This window comes from Heptranchias perlo, chromosome 3, assembly GCF_035084215.1.
Source record: "Heptranchias perlo isolate sHepPer1 chromosome 3, sHepPer1.hap1, whole genome shotgun sequence".
In the NCBI taxonomy this organism is placed as follows: Eukaryota; Metazoa; Chordata; class Chondrichthyes; order Hexanchiformes; family Hexanchidae; genus Heptranchias; species Heptranchias perlo.
Window position 1 is genome coordinate 130,671,902 of NC_090327.1, and position 15,101 is coordinate 130,687,002.

The window sequence follows — 15,101 nt, forward strand, 5'->3', positions numbered from 1 at the left end:
TTGTATATAAATATTACACAAACTGTACTAAGTGTGACTCCGAAATAAACAATGGACAGAGAATTGTTCTAGTTGCTATGTGTAGTGATGTCATAAATATGTTCATGAACAATTTCTTCAGTCGGTATTTCTAGCAAGACTATAAAACCATTCTTCTTGATATAGAAACCAAATTAATTTTGTCCCTAATGTGCCTAAGGTACAATTTATTTACTTTTTGGGGCTCAATTTTCAAGGCACCTAGAGAAACCAACACTTTGCTCTGCAAGGTCACCAACAGCAGGAATTCACTCAGTGAGGACACTAAGTCTAATGATTCCTTCAGTGTGGCTGCCAATACCTCTACTTCTCTCCCACAGCTTGTCCACACATATAGGGGTGGAAATTCATCGGCGCTCAAATTGGGAGGCTTGAGGCCGGCCCAAAATTGGGACTCAGGCCTGACCTAAATAATCTGGGCGAGCTGCTGACACCTGATGCATCTCCACGGGCAGCTTACCCATTTTAACTAGATGAATTTCGCCAGCAATGGCCCCAAAGTAAGTCCTGGGTGGGGGGGGGGAATGAAGCAGCAACGGAGTGGGGGGGGGGGGGGGGCGGGGGATGTCGCAAGTACTGTGGAGTCGGGGGGAGCAGTCCTGCTCCTCCTGGCTCAACAAGAATTAATATGGAAAAAAAAATGACCTTTTGGTGGCAGTCACTGAAGAATCCTGAACGGAGCAGGCCCGGGTCCACTCATCGGAATCCAATTTCAGAGAGGGGGCCTAAAACAGGTGTTAGGCCCTTCATTTACGTATGTAAGGAGCCTAACGTCTGTTTTAGGTGGCTGCCAGGGACGCCTGAAAAATACCCCAACCCAATATCGGGTCGAACGTCTTTCAGGCAACTTTGGGTGCAGGACGTTGGTCCCCAAATTTGGACCCAACAGTGCCCGTTTCATGCCCATAAAATGGGCACAACGAGGTCCAATTTCTACCACACACTTCCTTCTTTTCCAGGACCATTCAGGTGTTGATGCAACAAACGTCCCATGCGAACTGCACCACATCTCTTCCCTGGATAAGATTTCAGCGCACATGTAATTGAACCAACTTATGCAATTGGCCTAAATTGGAGTTTTCATGATCAGGTGTGCAATCTTATTGAGGTATTTTCTCCAAGTGAAAGAACAAAATCTGAGGATGAATCACCTGCGATTGTTCTTGCACACCTGTTACCTCCTGCTTCAATCAGCATCTGAAGAAGCTTGGGAATAAGTCACATTGCGGGGAACAGTGCGTTGCACAGGGTAAATTGTCTCTGCTCCTCGCTTAAAGCCATGCTGAGGTATGGTTTTACAGACACCGATAATCTTCCACCATCTTACTCAAGTAGTCATCATTCATGTGTCTGCAGGCTAGTTGACCATAGAGAGAGGGGAAACAATACAATTAAGCCTGTTCTTCTCACCGAATTGTACGTGTGCACTTTTGTGAGGGGGAGGGGAGGGGAAAGAGTGGCCAAAAAAAAGAACTTGTATTTATATAAAGCCTTCCATGACCTCAGGACGTCCCAGAGTGCTTTACAGCTAATGAAGAACTTTTTTTGCAGTGTACTCACTGTAGTAATGTAGCAGCCAATTTGTGCACAGCAAACTCCCACAAACACCAATGTGATAATGACCAGATAATCTGTTTTAGTGATGTTGGTTGAGGGTTAAACATTGGCCAGGTCACCGGGGAGAATTCCTCTGCTCTTCTTTGAAATAGTGCCATGGGATCTTTTATGACCACCTGAGAGGGCAGACGGGGCCTCGGTTTAACATCTCATCTGAAAGATGGCACCTCTGACATTGCAGCACTCCCTCAGTACTGCACTGGAGTATCAAGCTAGATTTTGTGTTCAAGTCCCTGGAGTGGGACTTTGAACCCACAACCTACCGACTCAGAGGCGAGAGTGCTACCCACTGAGCAACAGATGGGTTTGTAAAACTGCCTATCAGCGCTGCATTCTATCTGTGAATAAAATGGATGTAGTTTAATATTTTAGAGAATAGTAGTTACAAAAATCAATAAGGTAAATTTCAAACATGCATTTGAGCAGTCAAACCCTCATACTGGATTAAGAGTTTTAAAAAATATTTTTAAAATGGGATGCAGAAGAGACTGTGATGTATAAAATTTCCCTGAATTACCTTATACATCACCGAATGTGTATTTCAGAATGAAGGATAGGGAAGAAAAGGAACATCATAATGTAGAGCCACCTTTTATTTGACGGAAAAGAATGAACAAGTGTGAGCTGCATACCTGATAGCTCGGACGTGTTTCATGACCCGAAGCCAAAGGAATATGATGGTCACAGCAAACAGTCGAATACTCGTAGTGTGAATAAGTTCACTGGTCATTAACAGATCAGCCACATGAGTTGCTATCAGAGCAAGGAGCAGCAGGTAAACCAGCCAGTCAAACAAATTCCTAGAAAAAATGGCAAAAATCATGTCAATGATGGTTCAGGAATTGTCCCCTTGGATTAGAAAACTGACAGTGTCACTCCATTATTTAAGGAGGGTAATTGTAAACAATTTTACAACACCAAGTTATAGTCCAGCAATTTTATTTTAAATTCACAAGCTTTCGGAGGCTACCTCCTTCCTCAGGTGAACGATGTGGAAATCATTTCCACATCGTTCACCTGAGGAAGGAGGTAGCCTCCGAAAGCTTGTGAATTTAAAATAAAATTGCTGGACTATAACTTGGTGTTGTAAAATTGTTTACAATTGTCAACCCCAGTCCATCACCGGCATCTCCACATTAAGGAGGGTAAAAGAGATAAACTAGGAAATTATAGGCCTATTAGTCTAACGTCAGTTGTGGAGAAGTTACTAGAATCAGTTATTAAGGACAGAGTTGCTGAGCATTTGGATAAATATGAGCTGATCATAGAGAGCCAGCATGGGTTTGTAATTACCTTATACATGTCATGTCTAACGAACCTTGTTGAATTTTTTGAGGTGGTAACTAACGTGGTAGATAAGGCGCGCCTATGGCTGTTATTTATAGGGACTTCCAGAAGGGATTTAACAAGGTGCCATATAAGAGACTGTTAACAAAAATGAAAGTGCATGGAATTGGAGGCAACCTATTGACTTGCATAGAGAATTGGTTAGGAGGTAGGACAGAGAGAGTAGGGATAATGGGTATGTACTAAATTGTCAGGGTGTGACTCGTGGTATTCCCCAGGGATCTGTACTGGGGCCTCAGATTTTCACTATATTTATAAATGACTTGGATGAAGGAATAGAGAGCCTTATATCCAAGTTTGCTGATGACACTAAGTTAGGTGGCACAGTAAATAGTGTAGATGGGGGCAGAAAGTTGCAAAGGGACATTGATGGATTAAGTGAGTGGTCAAAACTGTGGCAGATGGAGTTCAATGTGGGAAAGTGTGAGGTCATCCACTTTGGACCTAAGAAAGATAGATCAGAATATTTTCTAAATGGTGAGAAGCTGGGAACTGTGGATGAGCAGAAAGATTTAGGGGTCCAAATACAGAAATCACTAAAAGCTAGTGGACAGGTATAAAAGATAATTAAAAAGGCTAATAGAATATTGGCCTTTCTCAAGCAGGCTGGAATACAAAGGGGTGGAAGTTATGTTACAGCTGTACAGAGCTCTGGTCAGACCCCATCTGGAGTATTGCATTCAGTTCTGGGCACCGCATCTCGGGAAGGATATATTGGCCTTGGAGGGGGTGCAGCGCAGATTCACCAGAATGATACTGGGGCTAAAAGGGTTAAATTATGAGGACAGATTGCATAAACTAGGCTTGTATTCTCTTGAGTATAGAAGATTAAAGGGGTGATCTAATTGGGGTGTTTAAGATGATGAAAGGAGTTGATAGGGTAGAGAGAAACTATTTTCAATGGTGGGGGAGGGGGCATAATCTTAAAATTAGAGCTAGGCTGTTCAGGGGTGATGTCAGAAAGCACTTCTTCACACAAAGGGTAGTGGAAATCTGGATCTCTTCCCCCCCACCACCCCCACCGGCCAAGAAAACACTGTTGAGGCTGGGGGTCAATTGAAAATTTAAAAACTGAGATTGATAGATTTTTGTTCGGTAAGGGTATTAAGGGCTACGGAACCAAGGCAGGGAGATGGAGTTAAGATACGCATCAGCCATGATCTAATTGAATGGCGGAACAGGCTCGAGGGTCTGAATGGCCTACTCCTGTTCCTATGTTACTAAATATAGGCAAATACAGATGGTGCTCAGCATTAGCACATTAACAGTGCCATGGAGCAGGAACAGCTGCAGGCTAGAGTCCTACTCTACTCAGTTTTCAATCCAAATGATGTTAACTGGCCAGGTGGCGATTTAAAGCTGCGATCTTTCCCAGTAGAGAGGAGGGAAAATTGAAGAGGAGAATTGCACCTGGACTGTCTCTCTACTCCCAATTAGCCAGTTACAGAAGGCATCGGTAGCATACTGTGCACCCACCTTTTGCTCCAGGTATTAAGTCAGGCAGAGGAAGAATAAAGGTTGAAAGTACAAATACATGATCAATGTACCTTAGCATCACTGTCCCCATAAAAACTGATTATTAAAAACAATAAACACACAAAATAAAAAGACAGAAAGAACTTGCATTTATATCGCGCCTTTCACAACCTCAGGACGTCTAAAGTGCTTTTCAGCTAATGAAGTTCTTTTGAAGTGCAGTCACTGTTGTAATGTAGGAAACATGGCAGCCAATTTGTTCACAGCAAGCTCCCACAAACAGCAATGAAATAAATGATTAGATCATCTGTTTTAGTGATGTTGGTTGAGGGATAAATGTTGGCCACGACACTGATATATATCACATATACTTTCATGATTTGTAACTGAAAATGGAAATGTGTTTCATTTAACACTTCTGTTTATAATTCCTACCCCAAGGGCTGTCCAATCTTCACCTGCCGGCAGCCACTCTACACTTTCTTCATGCCCGTTTTAGCGGCATTTATGAGACCCGGTGGTTAAAATCGCCCTGGACTCCTACTGCCTCCATTTGGTAGGAAATTAACTCATCGGAACGGTTTCTTGCCAGAAACCCGCTCCGTTAAAATCTGCCCCCTTGTGCTTTCCTTTGTAAATTTTGTACTCATTAAATTGAGGGATGTTAGTTTTGTGAAACTGGATAGTTTTCCACTTCTGGGATCCAGTGTGAGCATCAAGCAGTCCCAGCTCAGGTACAGCAAGATTAGATGAACAATAAGACTCTCAGGTCTCTCCGTCCCAAAACTGAGTAAAGCATTCACTAATGCACCAGTATGATATTTGCCACTTCTTGCACCAGCCATCCTGTGGTCTCCCTGAGTGACAAGATTCTGAAGAAGGGGTTCCACTCAAAATATAAACTTGTCTTTTCTTTCCGTAGAGGCTGACTGACTCCTTGTGGATTTCCAGTCTTGTTATTGTTCCAGATTTCCAGTATTGCTGGGGTTTTTAAATTTCTTTTTCTTTACCAATTTAGGGGGTAGTTTTGTGCTACAGGCCCATGTACACTAGGACATTATGTTAAGGCAGCCCAAATAAATTTTGCACATAACCTTTACAACCAGAACATAGAAAAACTTGTTATCACCTTGTCTAGGCTGAGGTGCCAGGACAGCATGTAACCCAGTGCAACACACAATTGCCTTTCTTTTAAAAGATCCAGTAAATCAGGCGAATGAAACTTAAACGGTTTATATCTGGGTCGCTTTTATTTAATTTGGGGTCAGATTTTCTTTCGTCAGTGCTGTCTGTCAGTGTAATTAGGTCAGCACACTTCTTGTCACGATGCACAATGGCATCCACACTCCAGGAGTGGTAATTACACCAAAAATTGCTACAAATTTATGGGGGGCAGTTTTAACTTGGGGTGGGGGGGGTGCGGGGTGGTGGTGGGAGTGTAAGCAGTGTGAGCTCCAACCATTTCCACCTCAAAATTGCAATTGGGGTCCTAAGTATGTCATAAGACCCTGATTTGCATATCACAAGCGACCTCCTACCTGAAACAGGCTGGTGCTCAAGCCATCCATTGCAGGACCCTACCCGCAGCGCCAGTGTAAACGGGGTGGCATGTGAATTAATGCCATTTTCAGGCTGCTATTGCCCCATTTACGCCAGGCGTGGGCCCTTATTATCAGCCCACGGAGGGATAGTCAACAGTTGACTGGGAACCAAATATTAAAGACCAACTCATGCATATTGTACAACTAGAAGAAAGAGCTTTAATAAATATCTTTACCAAAAATCTTTAAAATAGTTGGGGTGCATGTCTTCCAGTCCAGACAGCTGCTTCTTTAGATATGCCTCCTCCTGTCAGTGAAGGCAAATTAGCACAGCATAATCAGTATCTGATAACAGACGCATCTAAATCAAGCATTAAGCATGAAATTATTAACAGATGATGCTTCAACTGTGAAGGTGAAATTTGGGGCAGCAAAATAACACATCTGGCCCATGAGACTATCTGCTGATATGCTGGGTAACTGATCTAATTAAAAGTTTCTTAACCTGTCCCATTATCACCTTCCTTGCCTTGCATCATCAACTCTTTTGTCATTTAATCACTCGTGCCCTCCACCCTATCAGAAACCTTCCCTCCCCCCCCTTTCCCTGGCTCTGTAGTTGCTCAAAAACTTCAACTCTTTTAACATCCTCCAGTTCTGACGAAAGGTCTTCGACCTGAAACGTTAACTCTGTTTCTTTCTCCACAGATGCTGCCTGACTTTCTGAGCTTCTCCAGCATTTTCTGTTTTTATTTCAGATTTCCAGCATCTGCAGTATTTTGCTTTTGATCTAATTAAAAGCTTCTTTTAAACATGTTTGTTTATATACCCCAATTCTACGTTTATCATTTTCTCCATTCTTTTGGTCACACCTCGCGTGTAGACGTGTAAAATTTCAAAGCCAATCAAAAGCATCATGTATAATTTTTAAAAAATTACAGGAAATTTACTTGTAGAGTTTATTTTTTAATAATTAAGATGCTCTTTCCCGTAGAAGACTCATAGACATTTTTTGTACCTCTGGCCACCGTGGGTGGCACAAGTTCAAATCCTTCATTATTTCCTGGCTTCTCCACTCTTTCCAGCGAGAAAACTTAACCTTTGACGAATGGATTTCCATGAATTCCTCTGCAATCTGATGGGCAGTGAGTCCAACTGCTATGGCACTAATAAGAATCCTCCACCAGTCCTGTATTCATACAATGCAAGAGAAAGAAAATGTCTTCAAAAAGAACAAGAGACAATTCAGCATATTTTATTCCTCAGCTTTCTTTCCTGTATTTTGATGCTTTCTGAAATATTGAATTGACATCTTAAATGCAACACACATTCTACAACACATCACCAATACTTCCTGTTACATGATGTGACAAAGTATGTATGTTACAAGCCAAACCTATTTCAGGGCTGTGTAAACTCTGACATTCACATCCTCCCACCCATCCATCATCCATCCTATACGTTGGATAATCCTCCCACAAATCCACCCAATCTTCTTTGAATGCTGTGAGCAATTTTCTGCACGTTTGAAGAATAACTGAGCATGGACATTTGAAGGAGCTGATTAACATATATATTTGAAATTACATTATCACTGAAGTACACTAGGCTTCCTTGTGGTCAATTAAACTCCCTCACATTATTAGATCCAATAATCCTCCCAGCCAATTCTCCCAATGATATAATTAATACTCAGGTCAAAAGCAACATTTCAAAATTTAAGAAAAATATGGATGCAGGGTGTTGTGGGGGTGGGGGGGAAAGAATGTTAAAGTTAATCAGAATTCTTTGTATACGTCTGATTTCAAAAAGTGTTATTAATGACAAGTCATCTTCTTTAACTTTTAAACTTTTTGATTGAAACATCTTGGTGAAGGGCCAAGGACCATAGTGCAGAGCATCACCGTGGATGAAAATAGAAAATGAGGTACATCAGGAAGAAGTGAATTTGAATTCCATAAAAATCTGGTAATTTGTAGCCAGCACCAGAAAAGATAATCGTGAAAACTGCCGATTATTATTAAAAACCCAACTGGTTCATTAACGTCCTTTAGAGAAGGGGATCTGCCAACCCTACCTAGTATGGCCTGCATGTGACTCCATTTCCAGACTATGTTGTTGACTCAATGCCCTCTGAAAAGTCCGAGCAAGCCACAATCATTATAGAAGGCGGCCCAACAATATCTTCTCGGCAACAAGGAATGTGCAATAAATGTGGCCTTGCCAGTGCCACTCACAAACCAAGGACAATTTTTTTAAAAATGATGCCAGAATTAGGTTTTAAAAGTCTGAAGAATGTAGAAGGAACAAAAGATTGAGGAGGGTATGGAATTCCACAGTTTTTTAAGTCTTGGGAAAGGATGAATTCGAGTAGAAGACTGTGCAGTGAGTCTTAAGTTCAATACAATAAGGATGCAGTAAGAAGGAAAAACATGTAGCATGGCATATTTGGAGATCAGGAGGTCAAGGAAAAAAATACAGATTGAGAAGAAAGGTTGCATTGGATAGAGAGAATGGATGGAGAAGTGAGAAAGGATTGCTTATCAGATGGCAAGCTATTTCTTGTGTCCTGCCCAGGAGTGCAAAAGACATGCTAGATATGGGAGTAATATTTAAATCTTGGACAGACTTGGATGCAAAAGAAATGTTTTGTTGCAAAAGAGAAGACCAAGCTTATTTTTAGTAAAAGAGATGTGGGAGTTCCATTTGAGATCAGAGGAGTCTATGAAGCAAAGAATACCAATGGATAAAGAAGAACTAAGGGTGGAACCGTACAAGACATGGCAGCTGTTGATTGGACTTGTGAGAAACAGGATTTCCATTGTGCAATGAAAGGGCATAGAGGAATCATACAGTGATTCAGCCACTGCACTGCAGAAAGAATGAAAATTGCAAGCACTGAAGGCATACTTTCTGAAGAAGGTTGATGAATGTACAGTGAATTAATTAGCAAATAAGTAGACAGGGTTAGATCATGAGTGGAAGATGTTATTGATCTGGAGAAGGAACAGAGTGGAATGGAGAACACAGCCCTGGGAACCCAAGTTAGTTGAAGCAAATGGAGTCAGGGTAAGCAATCAACACCACAGATATTTAAGAGGAAACTACCTTTGTGTGGTAGGCCACAAACAAAATTTTGTTTGTAAGTGCGGAGTGAAACCAGAGGTTTGTCACACTATATATATGCAATCTGTATGTGCAGTTGCTGCAGTCTAAAAGTTAATGGGGTAGATTTTAACTCCCGACGCCTGACAGGAACGGGGCAGCTGCGCCCCAAAAATCACGGGATACACTTACCGGTCGTCACCATTTACCTGAGGGCCTCAGCAGGAGCTTAATTCTAATATGGTAATCGGGGTCCTATAACGTACAAAGGCCCCCGAGGCAATTTTGAGGGACCCTTGGGCAGAGCTTGAACTGCACCTGCTCCTCCATTGGTACCAGACATTGAATGGCCTAACCAGTGGCCCTCAAAAGGCCTGCTGAAAACCCCAGTGAAAAAAGATTTATGTGGGGTCAGGAAGAGCATCAATGCTTCTCCGGGCCCCACAAAAATCTTCTGGCCAGCCGCTGGACCTGTCGTGCCACCTCCCACCCACTTCCTGCCCCTCGTTGAGATTTCCTCCCACCCTTGAGGATAACATTTCTGGTTCGGCTCCACATCTGAACCACTGAAATACCGACTGTCCCCCAACTGCCTGTGAGTTCCAGAACAGTACTCGCAGCTCACCGTCAATATTGAAATGAGGCTCGACCCTCAAAATGGCTCGGGCAGGATGCGCAAGCGCTCTTCCCATCGCCCGCCCGAAATTAAAATCGACCCCAATTTGTTTTACAATTATAATTTGGTTCTGAATTGATACATTTTGTGTTGAAGTAGAGATCCTGTACTTACATTAGGTAGTTTGTAACTTAGTTGTTTGACATTTGACAGCGATGAAGTAAGTCCCAGAACAGTCCAAAAAGTAATGAAGAGGATATTTAGGGTCAACATAATCGCTACCCCTCTCCTAAATTAAAAAAACGACAAACTGTGAGCTTCCTCTTATACTCAGACAGCAGAGAAGAATCATCACATAATGAAGCTGATATTGAAAGGTCACACTTACATTCCAAAACGTTTCCATTTAACATGAATTAATTTCTGCACGACCGGATGCATGATGAGGTCTAGCTGTCGATATTGGACAATCACTTCAAGCTGATGAATATTTTCAAGCAAACAAAGAGAAGCATTTTAGTGACCAGTGAATGGCATAGTCTCAGAATTACTTAGCTTTCAATTGTTGAGTGTTAAAGAAATGCACAGAAATCTCTATTCTTAGTATCAATATACCAACGATTCACTGTACAGTGATCTCAAATGTAGTGTAATTTAGTTGAATTTACAATATGTGAACAGAAGACGCAATCTTATATGTTAGAAACTAGGAACTCCAATTTTGTATTTATCTGTTTTGCTGCATTTTTAAACAAACTCATACCCCAAAAAAATGTCAGATACCATAGTATTGTGCGCACTCATCTATTTGTGTAGTGCGCTGCATAACATGTTGCAAGCTGTACCCAGCACATGAAACCATATAACTGTAAAGTACCTGGTGGATGTTGATCAACTTTTATTTTTATCAAGAAATCTTGTAGACCAGCCAATGCCCATTGTGAAGGACATGACTAAGGTTAAAAAAAATTGGGAGAGAAGACAGGATAAATCAAGAACTGGTGGCTAGGTGATGCCAAATTTGGACAAAAGGAGCAAAGACGGGAAAGTGGAGTTGAGGTGTAGATCAGCCATAATCTAATTGAATGGCGGAGCAGGCTTGAAGGGCTGAATGGTCTACTCCTGTTCCTAATATTCTTATGTTCCTAGATATTGCAGGAGGAAGGGAAGACTCAATGGGTAATGAATTCTACAGTTCAGTGATCCCAGCAGAGAATGAGTTGTGGAGCTGACTGTGAATGATATCTTGATTCAACAAAATGAGGATGCAGAGAGGCTGAAGATCATATAAGACAGTGTATTTGGAGCTTAGGTAGATCAAGAGCGAGAGAAAATTTCAGAGGAGCAATGGTCACGGCAGTATCCATACAAAGATAAGAAAGGCTGTGACAGAGAGAGAGAAAAGGTAAAAAAAATGGAAGCTAGAGGTAGTCTATCAGAAGATAAACTTTTTCTAGTATCATGTCAAGGAATGTGAGAAAAGGGCTATAAAAATCTCCAAATATATGGGAGCAGTATTCAAGTCTTGGGTGGATTTGGATGGCTTCATGGAAAGTTAAGAATTATTGAGGGTAATAGAAGTGTTTGGCATGAAAGAGGAAACCAAACTCTTAGGAGACTTATTATTTTACTGATTTATGCATTCATACTAAATTTCTCCCTGTACAATCTTTAATGCAGTCATTAACCTATTCTTATAAAAAAAAGTTAATAAACTGCATTAAAATAGCAGAGCGAGAAATGTAATATAAACGTGTTAACCAGTGTATTAAAGAAAGTGGGCAGATGGATTCAAACAAGTTGAAGTACAAATTCTTAATGGAGCTTATTTTTTAGTTAAAAATGTTGTGATGTCAGTGACAAATCTACACTTGTTAATTGTCTGATCATAAATCAGAATTAAACTTTATTTTTATTCTTTCCTAAAATTCTTTTGTAGTTCACTGCCTTCCCATTCCCCAAATGAGAGGGGACGCTCCGTCAATGATGCTCTATAACCAGCCACAAGGAGATGCACAAGAGCAGTGTTTACGACGCATGCACGCGATAACCTCAGCACTGGTGCAAAGCAGTTTCAACTTCACACCGACTTGTGTAGTGTACAGAGTGGCAAGGCCCAAACTGGCTCTGAAGCAAAGCAGAGTGAGACTACCTTTTCCATGGATTCTCACTCTGCTTTGCTCCAGTGGCAGGTTGAACCTTGATTTTGGGTTCAGGTTGTATTTATACCATAACTGCAGTTTGGCACTGAAGTTACAGTCGTAATATGACCAGAGCCCAGGGCTCATCCATCAGTTTCCATCTCTTATCACTTGGTGCCTGGCCCCGATGACCCAGCTAAGAACATAAACTCATATTGTCCCATTCTTTGGAATGTTATATTGTCATTGTGCTTTCAACTGAGTTGTTTTCACCTTCTTAATAGATTTTAAAGGTCAGTTCTAATAGTGGATGCTGAAAGGGTATTTGTAGTGGACAGGAGGTTCTGTTTCATAGAATCTTAGAAAGGTTACAGCACGGAAGGAGGTCATTCGGCCCATCGATTCCGTGCCGGCTCTATGCAAGAGCAATCCAGCTAGTCCCACTGCCCCGCCCTCTCCCCGTAGCCCTGCAAATTTTTTCCTTTCAAGTACTTATCCAGTTCTCTTTTGAAGGCCATGGTTGAATCTGCCTCCACCACCTCCTTGGGCAGTGCATTCCAGATCCTAACCACTCGCTGTGTAAAAAAGCTTTTCCTCATGCCACCTTTGGTTCTTTTGCCAATCACCTTAAATCTATGTCCTCTGGTCCTTGACCCTTCCGCCAATGGGAACAGTTTCTCTCTATCTACTCTGTCCAGACCCTTCATGATTTTGAATACCTCTATCAAATCTCCTCGCAACCTTCTATGTTCCAAAGAGAACAACCCCAGCTTCTCCAGTCTATCCACGTATAGTCCCTCATCCCTGGAATCATTCTAGTAAATCACTTCTGCACCCTTTCTAAGGCCTTCACATCTTTCCTGTGCAGTGCCCAGAATTGGACACAATACTCCAGTTGTGGCTGAACCAGTGTTTTATAAAGGTTCATCGTGACGTCCATACTTTTGTACTCTGTGCCTCTTTAACTGCCTGTTTATTACAGTTTTTAAAAAAAAATACACACTAAAGTTTATTTACACAAATTAATCCATTAGTTAAAATAATTTTTCCAGTGCAGAAATTATTCCTGTGAACACAGCAAAATTTTATAGCCATAACTGCATCTTCTCTGTAGCTTGATGGCCTTGTCATAGTGAGCTGCCTGCAGTTGGTGACACAAGCATCTTTGCTTAGAGAGATCGATAAAAAGCAATAGACTTACATTCATTTAATGTAGATAAATAAATAGTGAAATTGAAAATTGTTCAATGAAGAAATTTAATGACTACAGTAAACATTTCAACTCTTCCACTTGCATTGATTCATGGCAGCATTCTGGGGCTCATTATTCTATTTACCGCCTATTGTTCACTCTCTGTCTAAAGAACCAGCCTACATCTGATCTCTGAATCCTAACTAGAATAAAGAGGCTGCACTTCCAATTTAAACTTGTAACAGAACTTCAAGGCACTCATCAATAACCCAGTGAAAATGAAACAGATGCAGCATTAGGATCAGTTCTAGTAAAGAACTTGGACTGTTCTTAGCCGATAGATTTGAGCTGGTGATTGATTGTTAGACTTGAGAAGCCTCGCGTAACAATCGATCTGTGCTCAAACCATTCAGTGAGAACAGAGGTTTTTCCCAGAACCGCGGCATAACGCTCTATTTATCAAAACTGAGGTAATACTTACTAAGGACTTGGCGCGACTGTCATTGGTCTCTGTTTCAAAGGAGATTTTGAAAAATCACAGTGTTACTGAATATCAATTGCAACTTTCGTTATCTGTAAAAGTTACTTTAACATACAAGTGCAGCATCTGGCCATCATTCTTTACCTCTACTATAAACCATCTCTGCTAAGCAAGAATTTCTATTAACTTATAATAAATGTATGAATTCCAGGCTTATCACTTCCTTTTATTACTCAATAAGATGCTTCACCACTGGGACCCTATGTTATGACTTGAAAGATAATCCAAGCTAAAAGTTGGTGTATTTTAATTGACACCATTACAAAGTAAGTTTTGCAGGGTAATGCCAGTGACATCCCAAAGAGTAAACACTGCTCTAGATGGTGCAATAGTGACAGGATTTGCCATGAAGAGAACCACATGCAGAAAGACAAAAATCTAGAAAACGTGATAATTCTTTGGGTCTCTGAAGGTTTCAGAACAGTCACATGACTGCGCCTGCCAGTACATTTCCAAACCCGAGTGGAAAGGGAAAATTAAAGGCACTGACAATCCACAGGGCGGAGGGGGGCAGTCCAGTGTAAGTGCTAGGATCTGTCCATCCTCAGCCTCTTTCACTGAACCTACCAAAGTTTGTGAAGGAGGAGAAGTCCTGTGAGTAACAGGCCTTTTGGAATTACATCTGGGGCACCCCTGGGCACCTCCCCTCCACCTCCAGCCAAAGAGCCTGGAAATGCTGGCTGAAGTTTGCTGGGCTGGTGGGGTGCCAATTCCCCATCTCCCCCCCACACCACGGAAAGGGAAAGAGACTGCCCCTAGTGTCAGGGGTCACTTTTAATATACAATTACAAATTTTCAGGCCCTTATCCCAGGTGGGATACACATCCACCTCTGTCAGTGAGGTACACCTAGGCTCACCAGGCACATCTGCGTTCACCATACATCAGGTCTCCATTGAGGGCCAAGGTGCAGGACTACCCACTTAGGGAGTCCATGCTCCCGGTCCCACCCACTTACGCCGACAGCCCTGGTAGGGATGGACAGAGGGCCCCACCCCCCGCACAAGACTGCCCTGGAGACTTCGCACAGTGACCGAGAGCCGATGTATTATGTCTTCCGTGAAGTTACGGTGGGAATTCACTGGAACGGTCAATATGATTTGTGTTGGTGATTGATACTAAGTTGTAATATAAACATTACCAACACCAACTTCATTACGGTCACAGCCAATAACAAATGGCAGCTGCGCTATCATTTACAGGTCTCTCACTTTTCTGTTTCCTGCTGGCTTATTTCATTTTTGCTGCCAATACTCCAGACTGCTTTCCAGTATTGTATCTTGAGGCGGATTAGAACTGACACAGAAGCACCTGTTTTCTGAACCCCTCTCACACTGACACATTGCAAAGGCTGGTAGATGCATATTTCCCAGCTAGCAGTCAGCCACTATCTGGGACACCAGCCTGATGAGTCACCTGATCAGCAAACATAACCTTTCAAACTCAAATTAATTATTTTACTCCTCAAGAGATTTCAAATATTGATT

The 15,101-nt window shown here is 41.8% G+C and overlaps 1 protein-coding gene across 1 annotated transcript in view; it reads right to left on the reverse strand.

Annotated features, from left to right (window-relative positions):
* Nucleotides 1–15,101, reverse strand: part of LOC137308852 (transient receptor potential channel pyrexia-like) — a 76,379-nt gene that overhangs the window by 24,392 nt on the left and 36,886 nt on the right. The window contains exons 11-16 of the mRNA XM_067977309.1: nt 13,556–13,584; nt 10,130–10,221; nt 9,916–10,030; nt 7,039–7,209; nt 6,257–6,327; nt 2,289–2,456 (exon numbers count right to left, since the gene is read on the reverse strand). Of these exons, the coding sequence (XP_067833410.1) occupies nt 2,289–2,456; nt 6,257–6,327; nt 7,039–7,209; nt 9,916–10,030; nt 10,130–10,221; nt 13,556–13,584 (646 nt within the window). The remainder of the gene's footprint in view (nt 1–2,288; nt 2,457–6,256; nt 6,328–7,038; nt 7,210–9,915; nt 10,031–10,129; nt 10,222–13,555; nt 13,585–15,101) is intronic.